This window comes from Aulonocara stuartgranti (assembly GCF_965226115.1).
Source record: "Aulonocara stuartgranti genome assembly, chromosome: 12".
NCBI classification, from domain to species: Eukaryota; Metazoa; Chordata; class Actinopteri; order Cichliformes; family Cichlidae; genus Aulonocara; species Aulonocara stuartgranti.
Window position 1 is genome coordinate 25,756,631 of NC_138948.1, and position 17,828 is coordinate 25,774,458.

At 38.1% G+C, this 17,828-nt stretch overlaps 1 protein-coding gene across 1 annotated transcript; it reads left to right on the forward strand.

Annotated features, from left to right (window-relative positions):
- Positions 1–1,419: 1,419 nt before the first annotated feature.
- vps33a (VPS33A core subunit of CORVET and HOPS complexes) lies at positions 1,420–9,137 on the forward strand. Its single transcript, XM_082555843.1, has 13 exons — positions 1,420–1,773; positions 2,070–2,135; positions 3,310–3,437; positions 3,555–3,741; positions 3,837–3,953; positions 4,063–4,237; positions 4,624–4,817; positions 5,111–5,237; positions 5,389–5,456; positions 6,721–6,858; positions 6,973–7,110; positions 7,202–7,370; positions 8,061–9,137. The coding sequence occupies exons 1-13, from the start codon at positions 1,618–1,620 to the stop codon at positions 8,252–8,254; spliced, it is 1,857 nt and encodes a 618-aa protein (XP_082411969.1). The 5' UTR covers positions 1,420–1,617; the 3' UTR covers positions 8,255–9,137.
- Positions 9,138–17,828: the final 8,691 nt, after the last annotated feature.

Consider the following 17,828-nt stretch of genomic DNA (forward strand, 5'->3'; position numbering starts at 1 on the left):
GGGTCTAAACTCCGCTGCAGCTCCATATATGAAACGATCACTATGGCATTACTGAGAGTTGAAAAACTGTCTAAAGTCTTTCATCGTTAATAAAATGATCAGCGTTCTGCTCTACCAGGTGTAACAATTGAGTTTAACATCCAGGCATCCATGAAAACGGAATTTATGACATTTAACGGAGTTAGAAGTTAGCAGGGAGTTAGCTCGCTAGCTTCTATCTAAATACAATATAGCATGTCCTGACTGCGGGGTTTTGGAAACAAATTCAAACGTACAGCTCTGTTATCACTTCCAGCATAAATGAAGACAGAAAACTAAACAGCAGTGACGTTTGTAGGGTTACTGAAGTTGGGCTAGCTGGTATATAATGATGTGCTACGTGACCGCTAGCGACACAGCTATGTTAGCATAATATAAACAAGCTAACTTTTTTTCCACTCGATAAAAGTTAACGTGAGTGTTCTCAGTGGTCAGAAACAAATGTAATCGCATGGCAGGATGCTGTAAAAGGACCAAACTTCAGCCAGGAGAACAACTGAGATAATCCATCCACAATACGAGGTTAGTCATTCATATACTGCTGCATGGGCTGGGCTGTAGTTACATCCTAAGGTTTTAAAAACTGAGCTTAAATAAATGATTAGCGGTAATAAAAGCCGAGGGAGGTCAACCTGGATCACTGACTGTTTTAGGAGCTTTTTGAGATCAAATAGAAGAAAATACATAACATTAAACATGTTAACAACACAAAAGCCATATTAAACGCAGACTACTTTAGGCCCGGAAGTAGGATTCGTCACGTCATCACTGAACAACCGGATAGAGATTACCCTTCAAGGACCTGCAGTTCAAAAAAGTGCCCCTCCGACAGCCAAACCCATCTGTTCTCTGATTGGATTGTTTAATTTGTGATTGACATGACATTGACCAATCAGTTTAAAGGAAGAAAAATAGGGTCAAAATTCGTATTTGTAACTTGCAGGGGTTTTTTGGGCTAAGTCCACACTCAAATCTTTTTTACACACGCACAAATCTTTTTTACGCACGCACAAATCTTTTTTACACACGCACAAATCTTTTTTACACATACAAATCTTTTTTACGCACGCACAAATCTTTTTTACACATACAAATCTTTTTTACGCACGCACAAATCTTTTTTACACATACAAATCTTTTTTACACATACAAATCTTTTTTGCGCATGCACAAATTTTTTTTACACATACAAATCTTTTTTACAAGTACAAAACCGATTTACAAGTACAAAATATTTATGACCACATTTTGAGCCCATAGAAAACGTTTCCGATGTTATTCTGTGGATGTCTGCGCTTAATAAGTATAATTTAAACGACGCTGAGACTCGGTATGAGACATGAGTATTTCTCTTAAGCTGTTTTTCATACTGAGCAACATCTACGCATGCGTGAAACCCGTATTGCACGTTATGCTATTTTAGGTTTTGCATTTAACTTTTATTTATTATTACCGTAGACTGCAAACAGATAGTGTCGACCTGGATTTGTCGGTGCATTAGTGAAGTGGAAGTGTTTGGTACAATTGTGGTGTTTTCTACAATCACTGGCATGAACTAGCTTGACTTTCTTTGGTCACATGATGCGACTCCGCAGAAGTCACCTGATTTGTTGTGCTGCTAGTAAGGAAAAAATGGCTGCTCACTTGTCGTACGGTAGAGTGAATTTAAACATATTGAGAGAAGCAGCACGAAAAGAGCTTCGAGAGTTTTTGGACAAATGCGCAGGAAGCAAGGTGACAAACCCGCATACGCCTGTGAAATGTGGTCCAAACACTGGTAGTGGTACTCAATGTGGTCTCTGAGCCTCAGCGTTACCATGAGACTGTCAGTTAACATTATAGTCATAGTTTTATTTTGAATGTGTAAAACAGTACAGATAACGCAGACATATATCTGTATAGGTGCGTCGTATTATAAAATATTCGAGCTAATAGCTAAGTAAAAGTTAGCAAGTATCGCCTGACAGAACATCTTCAGTTCTGCTTACTCACGATTCAAAGCTTTGTTTGTTCTTACTCTCTTACTTTAGGCCATTGTTTGGGACGAATATCTGACGGGACCGTTTGGACTAATAGCTCAGTACTCTCTGTTGAAGGTAAGTGCTTTCTGTTTACAAACCCATTTCTAAAAATGTTAAGAAGCTGTGCTTTGTGGGAATGCAATGATTTGCAAATCTCCTAAACCAATATATAAATAGAAAACGTCAGAGCTTTATATTGTTTAATGAAAAAATATTAGGCCCTTTTGAATGTGATGGCAACAAGACAACTGAAAACGTTGGTACACGAAGAACAGTCTGGAAAAGTAATTGGTACTAAAATGAAATAGCTTGAGGAACATTTGGTAACAGGTCAGTAACATGATTTGTACATATCAGCCATAGTTGAACGTGATCCAGAAATGCTACTGTCTGCTAATGTAAAATGCAAAGTGGAAAACTATTCTGTGGTCAGATGAATTAAGACTTTAAATTATTTTTGCAAAACGTGGATGTTGTGTCCTCAGGACTAAACAGGAAAGGCAGCATCTGACTTATTATCAGCACTGAGTTCAAAAACCTGCACCTTTGATGGAGCTGCATTCATGCCTGTGGAATTGGTAGTCTACATATCTAGCAATGCTGAAAACAGGTTTGACATATGCTCCTATCCAGACTGGATAGGACAGCAGTCTTTTTGCACATTTCAGCAAAAGACTGCTAAACCGCATTAAGCATCGATTACAACAGCATGCATTCATAGTTGAAGAGTCTACTGAACTATCCTGCCTACATTCTAGACTTTTCACCAGCTGAAAGCATTTGGCACATCGTGAAATCAAAAATACAACAAATTAGACTCGAAACTGTAGAGCAGCTAGAATTGTATATCAGACAAGAAAGGTACAGTGTTCCTCTCCTAAAAGTCCAGCCGCTAGTCTCCTCAGTTTGTGGTAAAGATACCCATGCCCTTTTTTGAGATGTACTGGTGTCGCCAAATTAAAAATAATCAAATATTTTTCTTGGTCCATTTTCTTATTTTAAATCTTTTATGTTTTCTGTTATTTTTTTAGTGTAAAAGAAATATGTGTTCATGGGATTTTCAAATCTTGGAATTCTGTATTTATTTGCACATTATTTTTTGGAAGTGTTTGCACAATTTATGTCTAAATTAACTCAGACAACAGACAAGGCCCACGTCTTATTATCTAGTTTCTTTTAACACTAATGTCATGTGTCTAATGTTGCTGAGGGTGTTGTTTTAACTTGTCGTTTATTATGGTGTGTTCAGGAACATGAAGTGGAAAAGATGTTCACCCTCAAGAATGGGAGGCTTCCCCCTGCTGATGTCAAAAATATCATCTTTTTTGTCCGGCCCAGACTGGAACTTATGGACATCATTGCAGACAATATAACTAGGTGAGTGTATGTGTCTCAACTTCAATCTGCGATAAAGACAAGGTTTTGTTTTCTTGTCCTTTCTCTCACTTTGCATAGCTATCCACACTTTGCAACATGAATTGTGCTACTCTTTAGTGAGGATAGACACCATTCATCCCGAGACTTTCATATTTTGTTCGTGCCTCGGCGGAGCATGCTGTGCGAACAGCGGCTGAAGGAGCAGGGCGTGCTGGCCTCTTTCATCAACATCGATGAGTATATCCTGGACCTGATTCCCTACGATGGGGACCTGCTGTCCATGGAGTATGAAAGTGCTTTCAGGGTGTGTTCAGGTTGCAGAGTACAAATATATATCATATACTTGCTTTGGTGGAATCTCTCATATACACATAAATTACTCCCCTTTGTCTCACTCAGGAGTGCTACCTGGAAAATGACCAAACAAGTCTGTACCACACAGCCAAAGGCCTCATGACCTTGCAGGCTCTGTATGGCACCATTCCACAGATATATGGGAAAGGAGAATGTGCACGGGTGAGCATGGTGTAACCTGCAATAATTTCTGTTTTATATGAAAGCAGAGGCTCTGCAGCAGCGAGGTGAATACAGTTTTCTGATAAACAAATGCTCTGCTTGTTATCAGCTCGTTGCCAACATGATGTTGAGGATGAAGAGGGAGTTTGCTGGCAGTCAGAATCAGATTCTGCCCGTGTTCGATACCCTTCTTCTCCTTGATCGTAACGTTGACCTGCTCACCCCTCTGGCCACACAGCTCACCTATGAGGGTCTCATTGACGAGATTTACGGAATCAGTAATGGTATGAATAAATCAATTAGAGTTCTTATTCTTATGTTTGCATGTTGAGCCTCAGTAATATTTATTGTATCTGACATCTGCATATCCCGCTGTTTCTTTTGCAACTTTATTTTTAATCAAAAAGCAAAGCAGGATTACGCTTGAACATTAAAATTAATCTTCTTTTTTTCTCCAATATTTGACATATTGTAGTGTTGAGGTGGAGGTTAGTTTCTCCAGCAGTTTGATGATGTCTGCAGTCTAGTGATCCTTGTTTGGATGCTTGCCTGCAGACATTTCTGTGTGGTAGCTTTTCATGCAAGTAGTGTTACTATCCTGAGCCATAAGTTTTTCAGGGATTATTTTATTTTTAGTATTTTTTTTTTAAATTCTATGCTTTCACTCCAGGTTATGTCAAGCTGCCTCCTGAGAAGTTTGCACAGAAGAAGCAAGGTGAAGGGAGTAAAGATTTGCCGACCGAGCCCAAGAAGTTACAGCTCAACTCAGCAGAGGAGCTGTATGCGGAAATCCGGGACAAAAATTTCAATGCTGTTGGAGCAGCACTAAGCAAAAAAGCTAAAATAATATCTGCCGCCTTTGAGGTTAGCCTTGTTTTGGATACATTTTTGCTTTTTTTTCCTTCTTTGCTTACATGTGGTGATCATAGTGTGAAATTTCCTTCATTCCAGTCCGGGTACTTTCGGGGAGCAACATGAGATCAGTTTCAGATATTCTTGCTAGGCCAAACAACAAGTAAAGGAGTGCTATGGTCCAGTGCATTATAACTGTAGCATGTCAAAGCCTTGAATTTTATTACTGAGGTGTTTTGTGTGATAGTGGTTAAAGATTATTTGGATGCTGCATCATGCTTGTTTCATCTCTTCTTGTCTCTCAGGAGCGCCATAATGCCAAAACGGTGGGAGAAATTAAGCAGTTTGTCTCCCAGCTGCCTCACATGCAGGCAGCCCGAAGCTCACTGGCTAACCACACTTCTATTGCCGAGCTGATCAAAGACATCACAAGTGCGTATATAATCCAATGCTTTCCCATCAAATCACATTATGTTTTTTAGCATACATCTCGCTCAGTTTTTGGCTTTAAAGTCTTTAAAGACAACTATTTCCATCAATATCCATTACTATGTAGTAAATCATCTATCATCTCATGTTTCAGCATCCGAGGCCTTCTTTGATAATCTAACAGTGGAGCAGGAATTTATGACTGGTGTTGACACAGACAAGGTATTTTTCATCTAGTTACCTATTTTCCTCCCTAAGATAAGTTGTTACACGTTATCAAAAACACGTATATATTAGATAAACCTGTTCAACCATTCTCACACGGCCTGCAGCTCCATGTATTTAGGCTACGTTCACACTGCAGGCGAAAGCGCATCAAATCCGATTTTTTTGACCCTATGCGACCCATATCTGATCATGGCATGACAGTGTGAACAGCACAAATCTGATCTGGGTCACTTTCGTATGTGGTACTGAATCCGATAGATATCTGATGTTTTAGAAAGTGACTGCTGTTTGAACGGTCAGGTCGCATTTAATCCGTCTTTTACGTCACTGACACAAGACAGATGCCAATTATCAGCTCCGGAGAAGACATCGCGAACGCCTCCTGGCCATCACATGTAGATGTTAGTGAAACTGCTGGGAAGACAACGTTGGAGAAATGTGAACATGTTATTTGTACTGTATAATCTGCAGATTCTGACAGAAATCTGCAACTATCCTTTAAAGCACCGCTTCTCTCTAAAACAGCAATAAGGATAATTATTAGGTTATTTACATTATTATGTAAATAACAAAATAACTTAAAGCAAAAATCGGGAGAGGTAAAGTCCAAAACAAGTCTTTATATTAAGGGCCATCAGTCAAACAATACTGTTTGCTCTGGGTCTAAACAGAGCGCGTTGTGTGTGACGTCTTCTTTTGCAGATGCGGGCCGCTTTGAGGGTTCACACTAGAGAGCGTTTGCTGTCACATTTTATTTGTAGTGTGAACAAGCAGACAAAAAAAATTGGATTTGATCAAAAAATTGGAATTGAGCATTAAGACCTGCAGTGTGAACGTAGCCTTAGATACTAAACAAACTGAGCATCTGAATGGGAGGAAAGGTGATGTAAGTGGCTTTGAACATGACATGGTTGTTGATGCCAGATGAGCTGGTATGAGAATTTCACAACTGCTGATCTCCTGGGAGTTTCCCTACACAACCCTATTTGCATCCTTGATGTACACCCAGCAAATCTGCAGCAAGTTTGTGATGCTTTCATTTAAATACAAACTAAAATCTTTGAGGAATGTTTCTTCATGGTATAGATCCAACAGGGTTTCCAGCACCTTGTTGAATCTATACCATGAAGAATTAAGGCAGTTCTGTAGGCAAAAGGGAGTCCAATCCAGTAGTTGCAAGGTGTGTTTTTATAGGTGCTGTTTCACAGGATTTTTAGTAAAAGTTCACTAAACACCCTAAAATTATGTGACTATGCAGGTGAACACGTATATAGAAGACTGCATTGCCCAGAAGGATCCCCTGATCAAGATCCTGCGTCTGGTGTGTATGCAGTCAGTCTGCAACAATGGCCTCAAACACAAGGTGATGGACTACTACAAGAGGGAGATTCTCCAGGTAAAGACATAAAGAAGCTTTCTCTGCACCCTTGGCTGAATCAAAAAATGATTATTTGCTGTGTCATAATTAAAACTGGATGGTTTTGAACTTTTTTCCTCCCCCTGTGTGAAGACCTATGGTTATGAACACATACTCACGCTGAACAACCTAGAGAAGGCTGGTCTTTTAAAGCCACAGACAGGCTCACGGAATAACTACCCCACTATTAGAAAAACTCTTAAACTGTGGATGGAGGACGCCAATGAGCAGGTACTCAATATACAAAAAAAGGAAAGCAGTTAATGGATTAAACTCATGAAAAAGCAAGGGCTGACGTTTGTGAGTTTTTCTGTTCTTTCAGAATCCCAACGACATCTCATATGTGTACAGTGGCTATTCTCCTCTTAGCATCCGACTGACTCAGATCTTGGCACGGCCTGGGTGGCGCAGCATCGAAGAGGTGCTGAAAATGCTTCCCGGCCCACACTTTGAGGAGAGACAACAGCTTCCCTCTGGGCTCCATAAGAAACGTAAGGACTAAGAGAAGCTAGGACTGCTCTTTGCCCTGCTGCTCACAACAGAACAAAAACAGCCGCCCTCCTGCTCTGTGTAGATAAGACACAGGATTTGTTTATGTCAGATGCTGAATAGCGGCAGATTTATGGCATGTAGCCAATGGTGCCACATAGCCACTGTTAGCTTGTCGTTTTTTTGTGTGCCTTTCTTGATAGAAAGGCTGAAAAACCACTCTGTGCTTGATTTGTGAGTGACAGCCAGTGTTTTCCTTTTGTTTTCCTCCATCTTTTCATTTTGGCAGTAGTAGGTGTTGCACTGATGTGAATAATGAATTTAATTATACACTCTGTTTGAAATGTGCTAATTAGAACTGTGTTTGGGCATTAGACAGTTGACTTGTTGCTACATGCCTGCCTTGCATTAGTTTTTAAAGGTGATAATAGAGGACTCTAATCTGGGGGGAGTGTATGGCTAAATAAGGGTTTTCACATTTTTTTAAAAAATTGTGCTTTAACAGAGGGTGGATTGCTATTTGCTTTACATTGAGCTGTGTTTTATTAACATTTATATTTGGTAGTATTTAAAGGATTTACCAGGTCAGAGTGGAATTAAGGAAAAACAATAAAATATCCTTTGCTATTGTTAATATATTTAGTTTTTATGTTGCATTTTAGTGACTTGCATCTCCTCTCAATGTCCAACAGGCCAGCAGGGAGAGAATCGGACAACGCTGGTGTTCTTCCTCGGTGGTGTGACGTATGCAGAAATAGCTGCTCTCCGTTTCCTCTCTCAAGTGGAAGACAGCGGGATGGAGTATGTTATAGCCACCACAAAACTCATAAATGGCACAACTTGGATCAAATCCCTCATGGACCGCCCTGAATCCCCAACACAATGAGTCACCTGCACGTACACCTGGCCACATCAAAAAGCCCATCTACCAGAAAAGCTCAGCTACTGTTTTTTTTATGTCCACATCACTGTCCTGCAGGTGTTTCATTGATGTCTCTTCCGGTTTAAAGAGAGACCGGCTCTTTCAAAGTTGCCCTGTGAAAATATCTTTATGTCAAAGTAACTGTTACCTACTATGGCACTGCAGCCTTAGGCATTTCCACTTTCTAATCGCCTGAGTGATGCCACCCTTTGTTTTGCAAAGTCCTGTTTGCAAAGTCGGATGTTTGTGTCGGCCGTTTTCTTTTCTTGATGTGTTTACCGTGGGTTGGTCTGACTGAGAAATGCTCATAGTACAGCAAAACGTAGCTCTGAAGCATAGCTTGCTTTATCATCTGTTTTGCCCTAATCAAGAGTTTAATTAGAATTTACAAAATTACACATTTTTTCTTTTCTAAAAGAAAAAAAAAAAGGCTGAACAAGCAATGGAGACAATCTGGTGATTTTTATTTTATTTAATTTTTTTGCAGAGGACTCTTCCCCCTGCTGGACATTAGAGAAAAAGCAGGTTTAGGGCAGCCGGAGGCTACATCTGTCTTTTATATACATTCCATAATCTTTACTGTCCTCCCTTTGAGTTGCACCCGTATCGTGCAATTTAAAGGTTTATTGATGTCTAATGAACTTTGTCCTTTGGTTGTGTTTCTGTCATTGCAGCTATTGCTTTTCTGCTACTGTATATATACTGTATATAGAATTAAAACATATTTGTGATGCCATAGAAGAGTAATGATGCATTTGATTTGCATTTTTGAAAGCTTTTGTAGTTGTCTTTTGTTTGTTTTCCTTTGCTTGGATTAAAAATGACTAAATAAAGTCTTAAACTATAATTAGTGTCATATTACTTGGTCATGTGATACGCCATTTTGATTATTGTAAATTGGGCAATTTTTTTGGTAAGGAAAGCTGATTGCAAGCGGATGAAAAGCAGGGATGAGAGTGTATTCCTCAGCAGTGCTCCAGTTCTCTGAAGGAGCAATTAGCGCAGTAACAGGCCTCCTGATCATCCGATAATGGCCCTGTGCTGTCTGGAGAGCTCAGCCCACGGCAGCCCATGATTTGACAGCACAGGACACTGATTGAATTAGGAGGCCATTTGCTCCATGTTCCGGTAGAGGATAACTCTGCGGCAGGAGGGTGTTTGATCTCTGTATCAGTCAATACCTTCTCCGTGCCTGACGCTATATATATAGGGAGACCTGCTGACGGCACTCAGATATTTTGGTGACCTCTGTTTGGCTAATCTTTGTAGTTTTTCCTTCATGCTGCTTGTGTAAAAGTCTTGGAAACTACTTTGGTAAATTATTCAGAGAATACTTAAATCTGTAAATTTTGGCCTGCTGTTTCCTTGAGGAGCAGGTGCAACAACACTTTTATTGCCATTAAATAAATCCCAGGGGATTCAGATCCTTGTGATCAGTTTTTCCTTTTGGCTCCTCCTCTCCCACAAGGGCTTGAAACGCTCAAGACGGCACACATCAACTTGGACTTCAGGGCTAGAAGCACAGGAGCCCTTCTGATCAGCTCCTGTCCTGCTCCATCAACACAAAGGTGTAAGTGTTTCCTTTTTTATAAAAAAAGAAATTATGCCTTTACCTCATGTGGACTTATCTGGCATTCATGCATGTTTACATTTGTCACTTTATGCACAGTTTGTCTGTTTTTGATAGCAAGATAAAAATTTTAAGAAGATAACAGACACTCAACTTTCTTTATTTTAACGAGGAGACATAATAAAAGTATACATTTTTATAAGCAAAATTTATTGTGACTAACGCGGTTCTTGTATGGGTGTGGCTGTTGTTTAATAGTGTGGAAAAAAATGACCTTAAAAAACAGATTCACCATGCAGGAATTGTTCTTTTTTTCTTATCCAAAAGCAGTAAAGGCGAATGATGTTCAGTATATTATTTGCAACTGTACGCAAACAAAGCAGATCGATACTGAACCCATTTGTGCAACTTGGGGGATAAATTATTAACGCCAGTCTTTCCTCGGCTTTTACATTGCCAGGAATAAATAACTTTGTGCTTATAATACAAGTTAATATGAAGATGCATCCTGGTGTTTTTGTCTAAATTTCCATACGTTAAATTTAAATCATTCATACTGCCGGTGTTGCTTGCAGTACATATATGTTTAATGAACTTTCAGCCACCTGTCTTGATTCTAATTCTTTTCTTTTGTACTGAAATCTAACAAATGTGTTTGTTTGAAGAATGGGGCGAGGCCAAAACATGGGACACCTAACCCAGCTTGGTCGGAGGCAAATGACACAGCAGGAGCCCCAGGATGTGGACCCCTTGTTTATCCGCTTCCTCCGGACATTCAAGGAAATCCTCAAATTTGTTCTCTTCAGTTACACTGTGCTGTTTGGCGCTTTGCTCCTTGCCAGGTGGACCACTTATTTTATGATAGGAAAATAAAGTGAAAACACCTGTTGGAGAATAAGCCAGATCTTGGACTTATTAGTGGTGTTTATCAGGCAGACCTTGGGATTTGCGGCCTATGAAGTTTCCATAAAACGATAATAAGAGCTGGATTTATCATGTTTTCTTATGTGATTCACATAGTGGAGCTTGTGGCTTCTTGACACGACATTTCTCAGTGAACAAAACAAAGTGTTTAGAGAAACCCGTCGGTGAAACTTATTTTAACGCTGTTGGAATCCAGTGTGTTTGTTTTTAAATGTATATTAATAATGTACGTGTTACAAATGAGCACAGAGAAGCTATAAAACATGTTTGTATGGTGGTGTAGTATACACTGAACTATTTTATGTATTGTAAAAATGTTTATGTAAATACTACTTATCATCGGTATTGATAATGTTCATGTGTATTGATTTTTGTGTTCCAGTGCTAATATCTACTGAGTGAAGGGAAGCAAAGCTTTCCCCTCTGATGGGTTTTCATATGTCTAAGAAAGCTGAACCAGTAGGCAGACACAGCAAGTAACTGCTCCGAAAGGGATTAAAGCCTCAAGGTTTATATGACAATAAATTTGTGGTAATTTGATGAAGACCAAATTTGGTTGGCAAGACTGTATTCACCACCAAAACACAATATAATCAGAAATGGTTTAAGTCTCAGAGATAGACAGGTAAGGACAGAGCAGTAGCCCTGCTGGTGGTTTTCCAGTATTAAAGCTGTTGTAGATGATTTGTTGGCCAATAATCTGTCAAAAAGTATCTCAAATATATCTCTCATGAGTGATACAGAGTCATTCTGAAGCAGAAAGGATATTCCTGTCACAATATAGAAGCTGTGGTCAGTTTTTGGCGAAAGGGACTTTTACATATTATTTATTTACAGCAGGTGAGAAGTCTCACTGATATTAAAAAAATCTTTTTAAAGAAAGATCTGGCTAATAGGGGAGTAAAATTTGTAATACCGTAAATATAACATCACAGTTCCATAAAGATACTTGAAGAAGCCAGAACGGACTGGATTAGTTATAATGTAGAACACAGAGCAGAAACAATAAGCCAGAGTGATAAACTTGCAAAACACATCATTTCCCCTTCATAAATTCTGTTGACTACAGCCCATTTATATTATAACCAAAAATATTAGGGTACATATAAAAACACACATAGAAAAATAACTATTTGGCACAACGTCGGAAGCAGAGCCACAGCAGAGCGATCGTTTTATAGTTATTTAAAACTATAATCTCACATTTTCATCAATTTTACAAATAACCGTGAGAGTCGTTTTAAATGTCCCAGAAAGACATGGAAGTGTGACAGTGGTGCCAACAGAGGTGAAGTCAGCTATTTAGTAATAGTCTGCAGTGACGTAAAACTGTTAGCAACAAAAAGCTGCTGTCACGTTTTAGCCAAGAGGCGCATTATGAGTTTCTGACTGAAAGTTGCAAGGCAACATTAACAAAAGTAAAACAGTGTGAATGCAGTTTTCACAGGTGTTTCCCTTTGAAAACAGTGTGGCATTCAAAATAAGTAAGACGGGGTTAAAGAAGAATCAGTATGGTTTTCTATAAAGGTGAACTCGTCTGCTTGAAGGTCCTGAGGACTGAGACAGGTGGTGTGAAGGTTTGATCCAGAGGAGAGCCACATTTTTACAAACTATTCCACCATATGAACCTGAAATCTGTGTGTAACATCTGACCTGAGAATGTGCAGAAGAACACCAAACATTATTTATCATGGTGCAAACCTTTATGTTTGACAGTAATTTCTATCTCCTCTCTATGTGCACATTGCAAAAGGCTTTGCTGACTGGGAATTGATGTTTGAAGTTAACGGCTTCAGTTGACTGTAATCACAGAGCTAAATGCTTGTCCATTTACAATAGAAATTGGTAATTCTATTAAACATTTTATTTTCTTAAAAAAAAATGCTGCTTAGCATTCATATTTGAACAGAGCATGGTTTCCACCAGTGTATTGCAACTCTGATAGCCCATTGGGCCTAAGATGACCCTCTGTTGGGCCTCAACATCAAGAAGTGTTTTTAATGTTTCTTTTCTTAGACGCTGTTAGACATCCTACTTGATTTATGTTAGCTAATGTGTGCTTTTAGCTATTTTTACACACATATAAACTGCTTATAAGATTTTGCAAAGCTATAAAGAAGCTAAAAAATAACCCCAAGAATATTATGACCTTATATTGTTTTACCTGTTTAGCTGAGTTTTAATAATTTAGAATATGCAAAATCTTGTGTTGGTGTAAGAATAGGATTATTCTGGAATTCTCATGCCAGAAGTGACTTTCTTTCTCATATCAAACCAGCAGCAGTGTGTCTGTAGAAGGCCTCACAATCACAACCCCTCTGTATGGTTTATGTCATGCAGTATGTTTATTTTTTTATTCATCAAGCTAAAAGCTCAGGGAGATTGAAAATCGCTTTCAAGAGTTATGAGGCCAAAATGGTAGCAGAGATTGTAAAAATTTAAAAATAAGCCAGCGCACAAACACAAATCTCAAACAGTTGCAGTACAATTATGAGTTAACAGGTTCAAATCATACAAAAATAACAACACAACAAAACAATGAAGTTTCAGATGAATTTCAAACTAATTTCAAGAGCGATCTCAATGACCAGCTATTTGATCCTCTAAATGGACTTCAACTCCTCCGTATTAACCAGTTCTGATCCTTTCAGGTCTCGGTCTGTTTTTCATTCTGGAAACAAATAGTTTGTCTGATAACCGATGGATAGCACTAATTTTGACTAAGTGCAACTTGCAACTTCTTTTTTGTTATTTGCAAACGCATGTTGGCATCAATGTTGGCATCAACAATGAAATTAATTTCATTGTTGATGCCAACATTGAAATTAGATTGTAATCTATTGTTTATATTCACATTCACATAATGTGAATGTTTGATTAAATGGTTTTATGCAGTCTGATTTCACTGCGAATAAATATACAGATGAAACAAAATCAAACTGTAATTTTTTACAGTAGAGTGTGTATGTGTATCATTACTGCATAAAATTTTTCTTTTAAAATTGCATCTTAAATAAAAAATACATTTGTAATTAGTAACATTTTGTGATTATTAAAAGTCTTAAAAGGGAAAACTGCCTATAAGAGTAAATAACGTGCAAAATTGGAACCAAACTTTATGACTCTACTGACTGATCATAAACAATATCTACCAAGTCATCTATCCATTTTCTGGACAGCTTAGCTAATTCAAGGTCATGGGCGGGCTGGAGCCCATCCCAGCTGTCAGAGGTGTGGTACACCGTGGACAAGCTGTCAGGCCGTCACACAGAGAGGCAGACAACCATTCACAAATTGGCAGTTAACCTAACACGCATGTCTTTGGGACAAGTGGGAGGAAGCTGGATTATTTGGTGAGAATCCAAGCCCCCAGCTGCTGATTTAAACCCAAGACCCCTTTGCGTTAGGGTAACAGTGCTAACCACAGCACCACCATGCTGCATAGAAAATACTGAATATAACTTCTTTTCTTTTCTTTTTTTTACCGTGATTGAAGCCACAAAAAGTCAGAACAAAAACTAACAAAATGAAACCAAAATGAATTCAGAAATTAAAAAACAAACAAAAAACATGTCTTACCAAGTTTCAGTTCATCACAATGGTTTTCCGTTATGTTTTTGTTCTCCTTCATAGGTTTCCTGGTGATCACTGTGAGAATGTAGTTTGTATGATTTCCATAAGTCATTTGACAGTTTCCCTTTGTTTCAGTATTGTTGAAGGGGATGTCAACCCAACCTCCTGTGCAGTTCTTTCCATCTGACATCATCTCACAACCTGAAGACAAAAATTCAAATTATGTAGGTCATTTAACAAAACAAATAAGCAAATTAATCGATCAATTGGGAGCACAGTTCTTCATCCAACAGCCTTCAGATACTTTATTAGCAGAGCATGCTGTAAAACATTGCTGTTTTTATTTTTACTATATAGGTTTGATGCTGTGACCAGTTAGTATTTTTGTTATGATTCAAAGTGTCACTACTGCAAAAGCGAACTTCTGCTTCAATACATAATGTTACAATTAATTATTATCATTATTATAGTTGTTTTTCACAGTTGCTAACAAAATATGCAGTACATGTGAAAAAGCATTTGCATGTTTCCAGATTTCTAAGGTTTTTGTTTTGTTTGTTTTTGCATGGATTGGTTTAGTCATGTTATACGTGCATACGGTCAGAAGGAAGTCCCACTGTTGTAGTTGCGCAAAATCAAGCATGTAGGCATGCAGACTACAAAGGTTTGTAAAAGAATGTGTCACTGAATTCAAACGAGGCACTGTAATAGGATGCTACTGTAAGTTTATGAAATTTCATAGTTAATGAAACTTTTTCCTTCTTAGATATTCACAACAACTGTAAATGGTATGATTGCTCATAAGTTTTGAAGCAGAGTCACTACGTCGCTACGTCAATGAAAGTTTCCAACACTGTACTAACTCAATAAGTGAGAACTTCCAGACATCTTCTGGCATTAACATCTGCACAAAAACTGTGCACTGGGAGCTTCGTGGCATGGGTTTCCATAGCCGAGCAGCTCCTGTGGGTGTAATGTGAGGGTGGCTTTTTTTAAAATCCATATAGCTTAGGTCTTATACGCTGTCAGTCCTTATCTCTTCTAAATGACATTATTAATCCCTGTGTCACTTTTTAGACCCGTTTCATGGTCACTGATGTCATGGTGGAAAATATGACATGGCATTTGATTTAATTCTACCATAAACACATTAGTGAAACTTTAAAGTAATGTGAATAATCATGATCATCTGTCATAATGTAATGTTCTTAAAAAAGAAAGAAAAGTCATGGGTAACATTGTAGTAACATTCAACATTAGAAGAGTGAAAATGGCTCTTGGCTTTTAAAATCTGGGAGAATTCAGTAACAGCAAAGATGTGGCAGAGGTACAATTTTAAGAAGAAAGAAGCAAAATACATAGTGCAATACCTATTTTAATCATATTCAACATTAATTACAGTATAATGATTAGTGACTAATATCAATTAGGAGTTGGTCATAGTCTTATTACCTGTCATCATTGAGAAGATGAGTAGTAGCAGTGATGTCATCATGTTGGTTTTAGTCGCTTCTTTAAGATCTTTAAGTCTAAATTATTAACCTGCAGTTAGTTTGCTTTTGTTAGCCTGTCTTGCCTATCTGTGGGGCTCTGGTGATTCTTGATTTTTTTTCCATCCCATCTTATGTTACTAAAAATGTACTTTCCCCACCTTTCTGACCACAAATTCCCCCTCCCCATTTCTTTAAGGTTATTTTCTTTATCATACTTACATCATCTTATTAGTAGAGAGGAAGCAAGTGGTTTGTGTGAGTGTGAGAATGACAATAACACTGAATAGGAAGTCAGAGTCTAACAGATATATTTATTTGATAATATAATAGAAAAATACTTATAAAGAGAAGAGTCTCTTTAATCTGCACACTTCCTAAACTGCAAATTGAAACTGAACAGCTCAGCGCAAATGTTGAAATCCAAGAAAATGATCTGAATTCTTCTATGCTTGTTTTGTACATTTGATGCATTTTGGATAGAGATGGTTATATATTTAAAAAGTTTGCTTTGGCTCACTGACTGTTGAGTGGAGATTCTTCTCTGTTTGTCCGGGTGGTTGATTGACAGTTGGTTTGGTTGGACATTCATCTGACCGCTTTTTAACTGAGGAAATAAGTCCCTAACATGGTTGCTGGGGAAGTATAAATCAGTATGCCTTATTACAGGCAGTGTATACATAAAAAATTTCACACTGGCTTCTTTGATGTGCTTTGCTGCAGTGTCAGCTCCTGTGTTGTTTGAACATGAAAATTCTGACAAAAGGGAGAGAGCTAACAAGCATGTTAGCATTCAGTAGCATTTGTGTGATTGGTAGTTTGGTTTTATTTGATTTCATTTAATAGATATTTACCAGATATGACACAGATTTAACAAATGTGAACAGGAAATCTGAAAAACATTTATATTCATATGCATCATGCACTATATCTGTGACACTTTAGATATCAGTAAGACTGAAGAATGATACTTTGGTACAACAGTATCAGACAATCTTTGACACTGAGTGGGCATGTGTTCTTACTGCATTTATTCCTTTTGGATTACTCAAATGTACTAAGGTGTCACTGTGGCTTAAGGTTTGTGATTTCGACCATAAGCTATGACCTAAATCTTTGCCTTAGATCTATATACATTCAAAAGAGTGTTGAGAGAATATCATACAAGTTGCAGCAGGCCTCTTTTTAGGAAGTATTCTTCGATATGTCATACACACACACAGAAAAGAGCACAGGTGTAACTGGTAATTTAGATGGCTGCCTTCCATCTGGGTGAACTGGTTTGAATAAAAGTCATTGCAGTAAACACGCTGAATCACCTTCATTGCATAGCCAGTTGATAGAGCTGAGTCATTGTTAATGAAAATCTTTTTTAACTTTGTTTTTCTGGATATGACAAATCACTTTTTTTCTGGTATAAACACTCTCAACTGTTCATGTGCCTTAAAGTACCAGGAAACGAAGGGAGGCATTGATAACATCATACACCTGAGCTTTTCCTTTGACAATAATTGTAAAACTAACTTTCTCACAGGGCCCTAGTAGATGTGATTAATTTTACTTGGAAGAAACGTTTTTTCCAGTTACGCTTACATTGACGAATAAGGTTCTGAACTGTCAGAGACATCCTGCTGAACAAATGTCTGTCAGATGCATCTATTGCAATTATTACTCAGTTTATTTCCCATTCAGTTGTAGTTTAACTCAGTGGAATCAGTGGGTCATCGTGCAATGACTACATTTAATAGGCAGTAAACAAGATAGTAACTCATAAAATGCACCCAATGTGGAATAACTTTTGTAGACGTTAAAACAAATAAAAAAAACCCCTCTAAAATTTATTAAGAAATCTGAATTTCTGTTTGAAACTTGGAGCTTTCGGACTCCACTTTCTAAATTCAGCATGCGAACGAGGTTAGTTCGATTTTTCTCACTGAAACAATGCACATGGGCGGGGTCTAATAGTTATACTTGGTTTTAT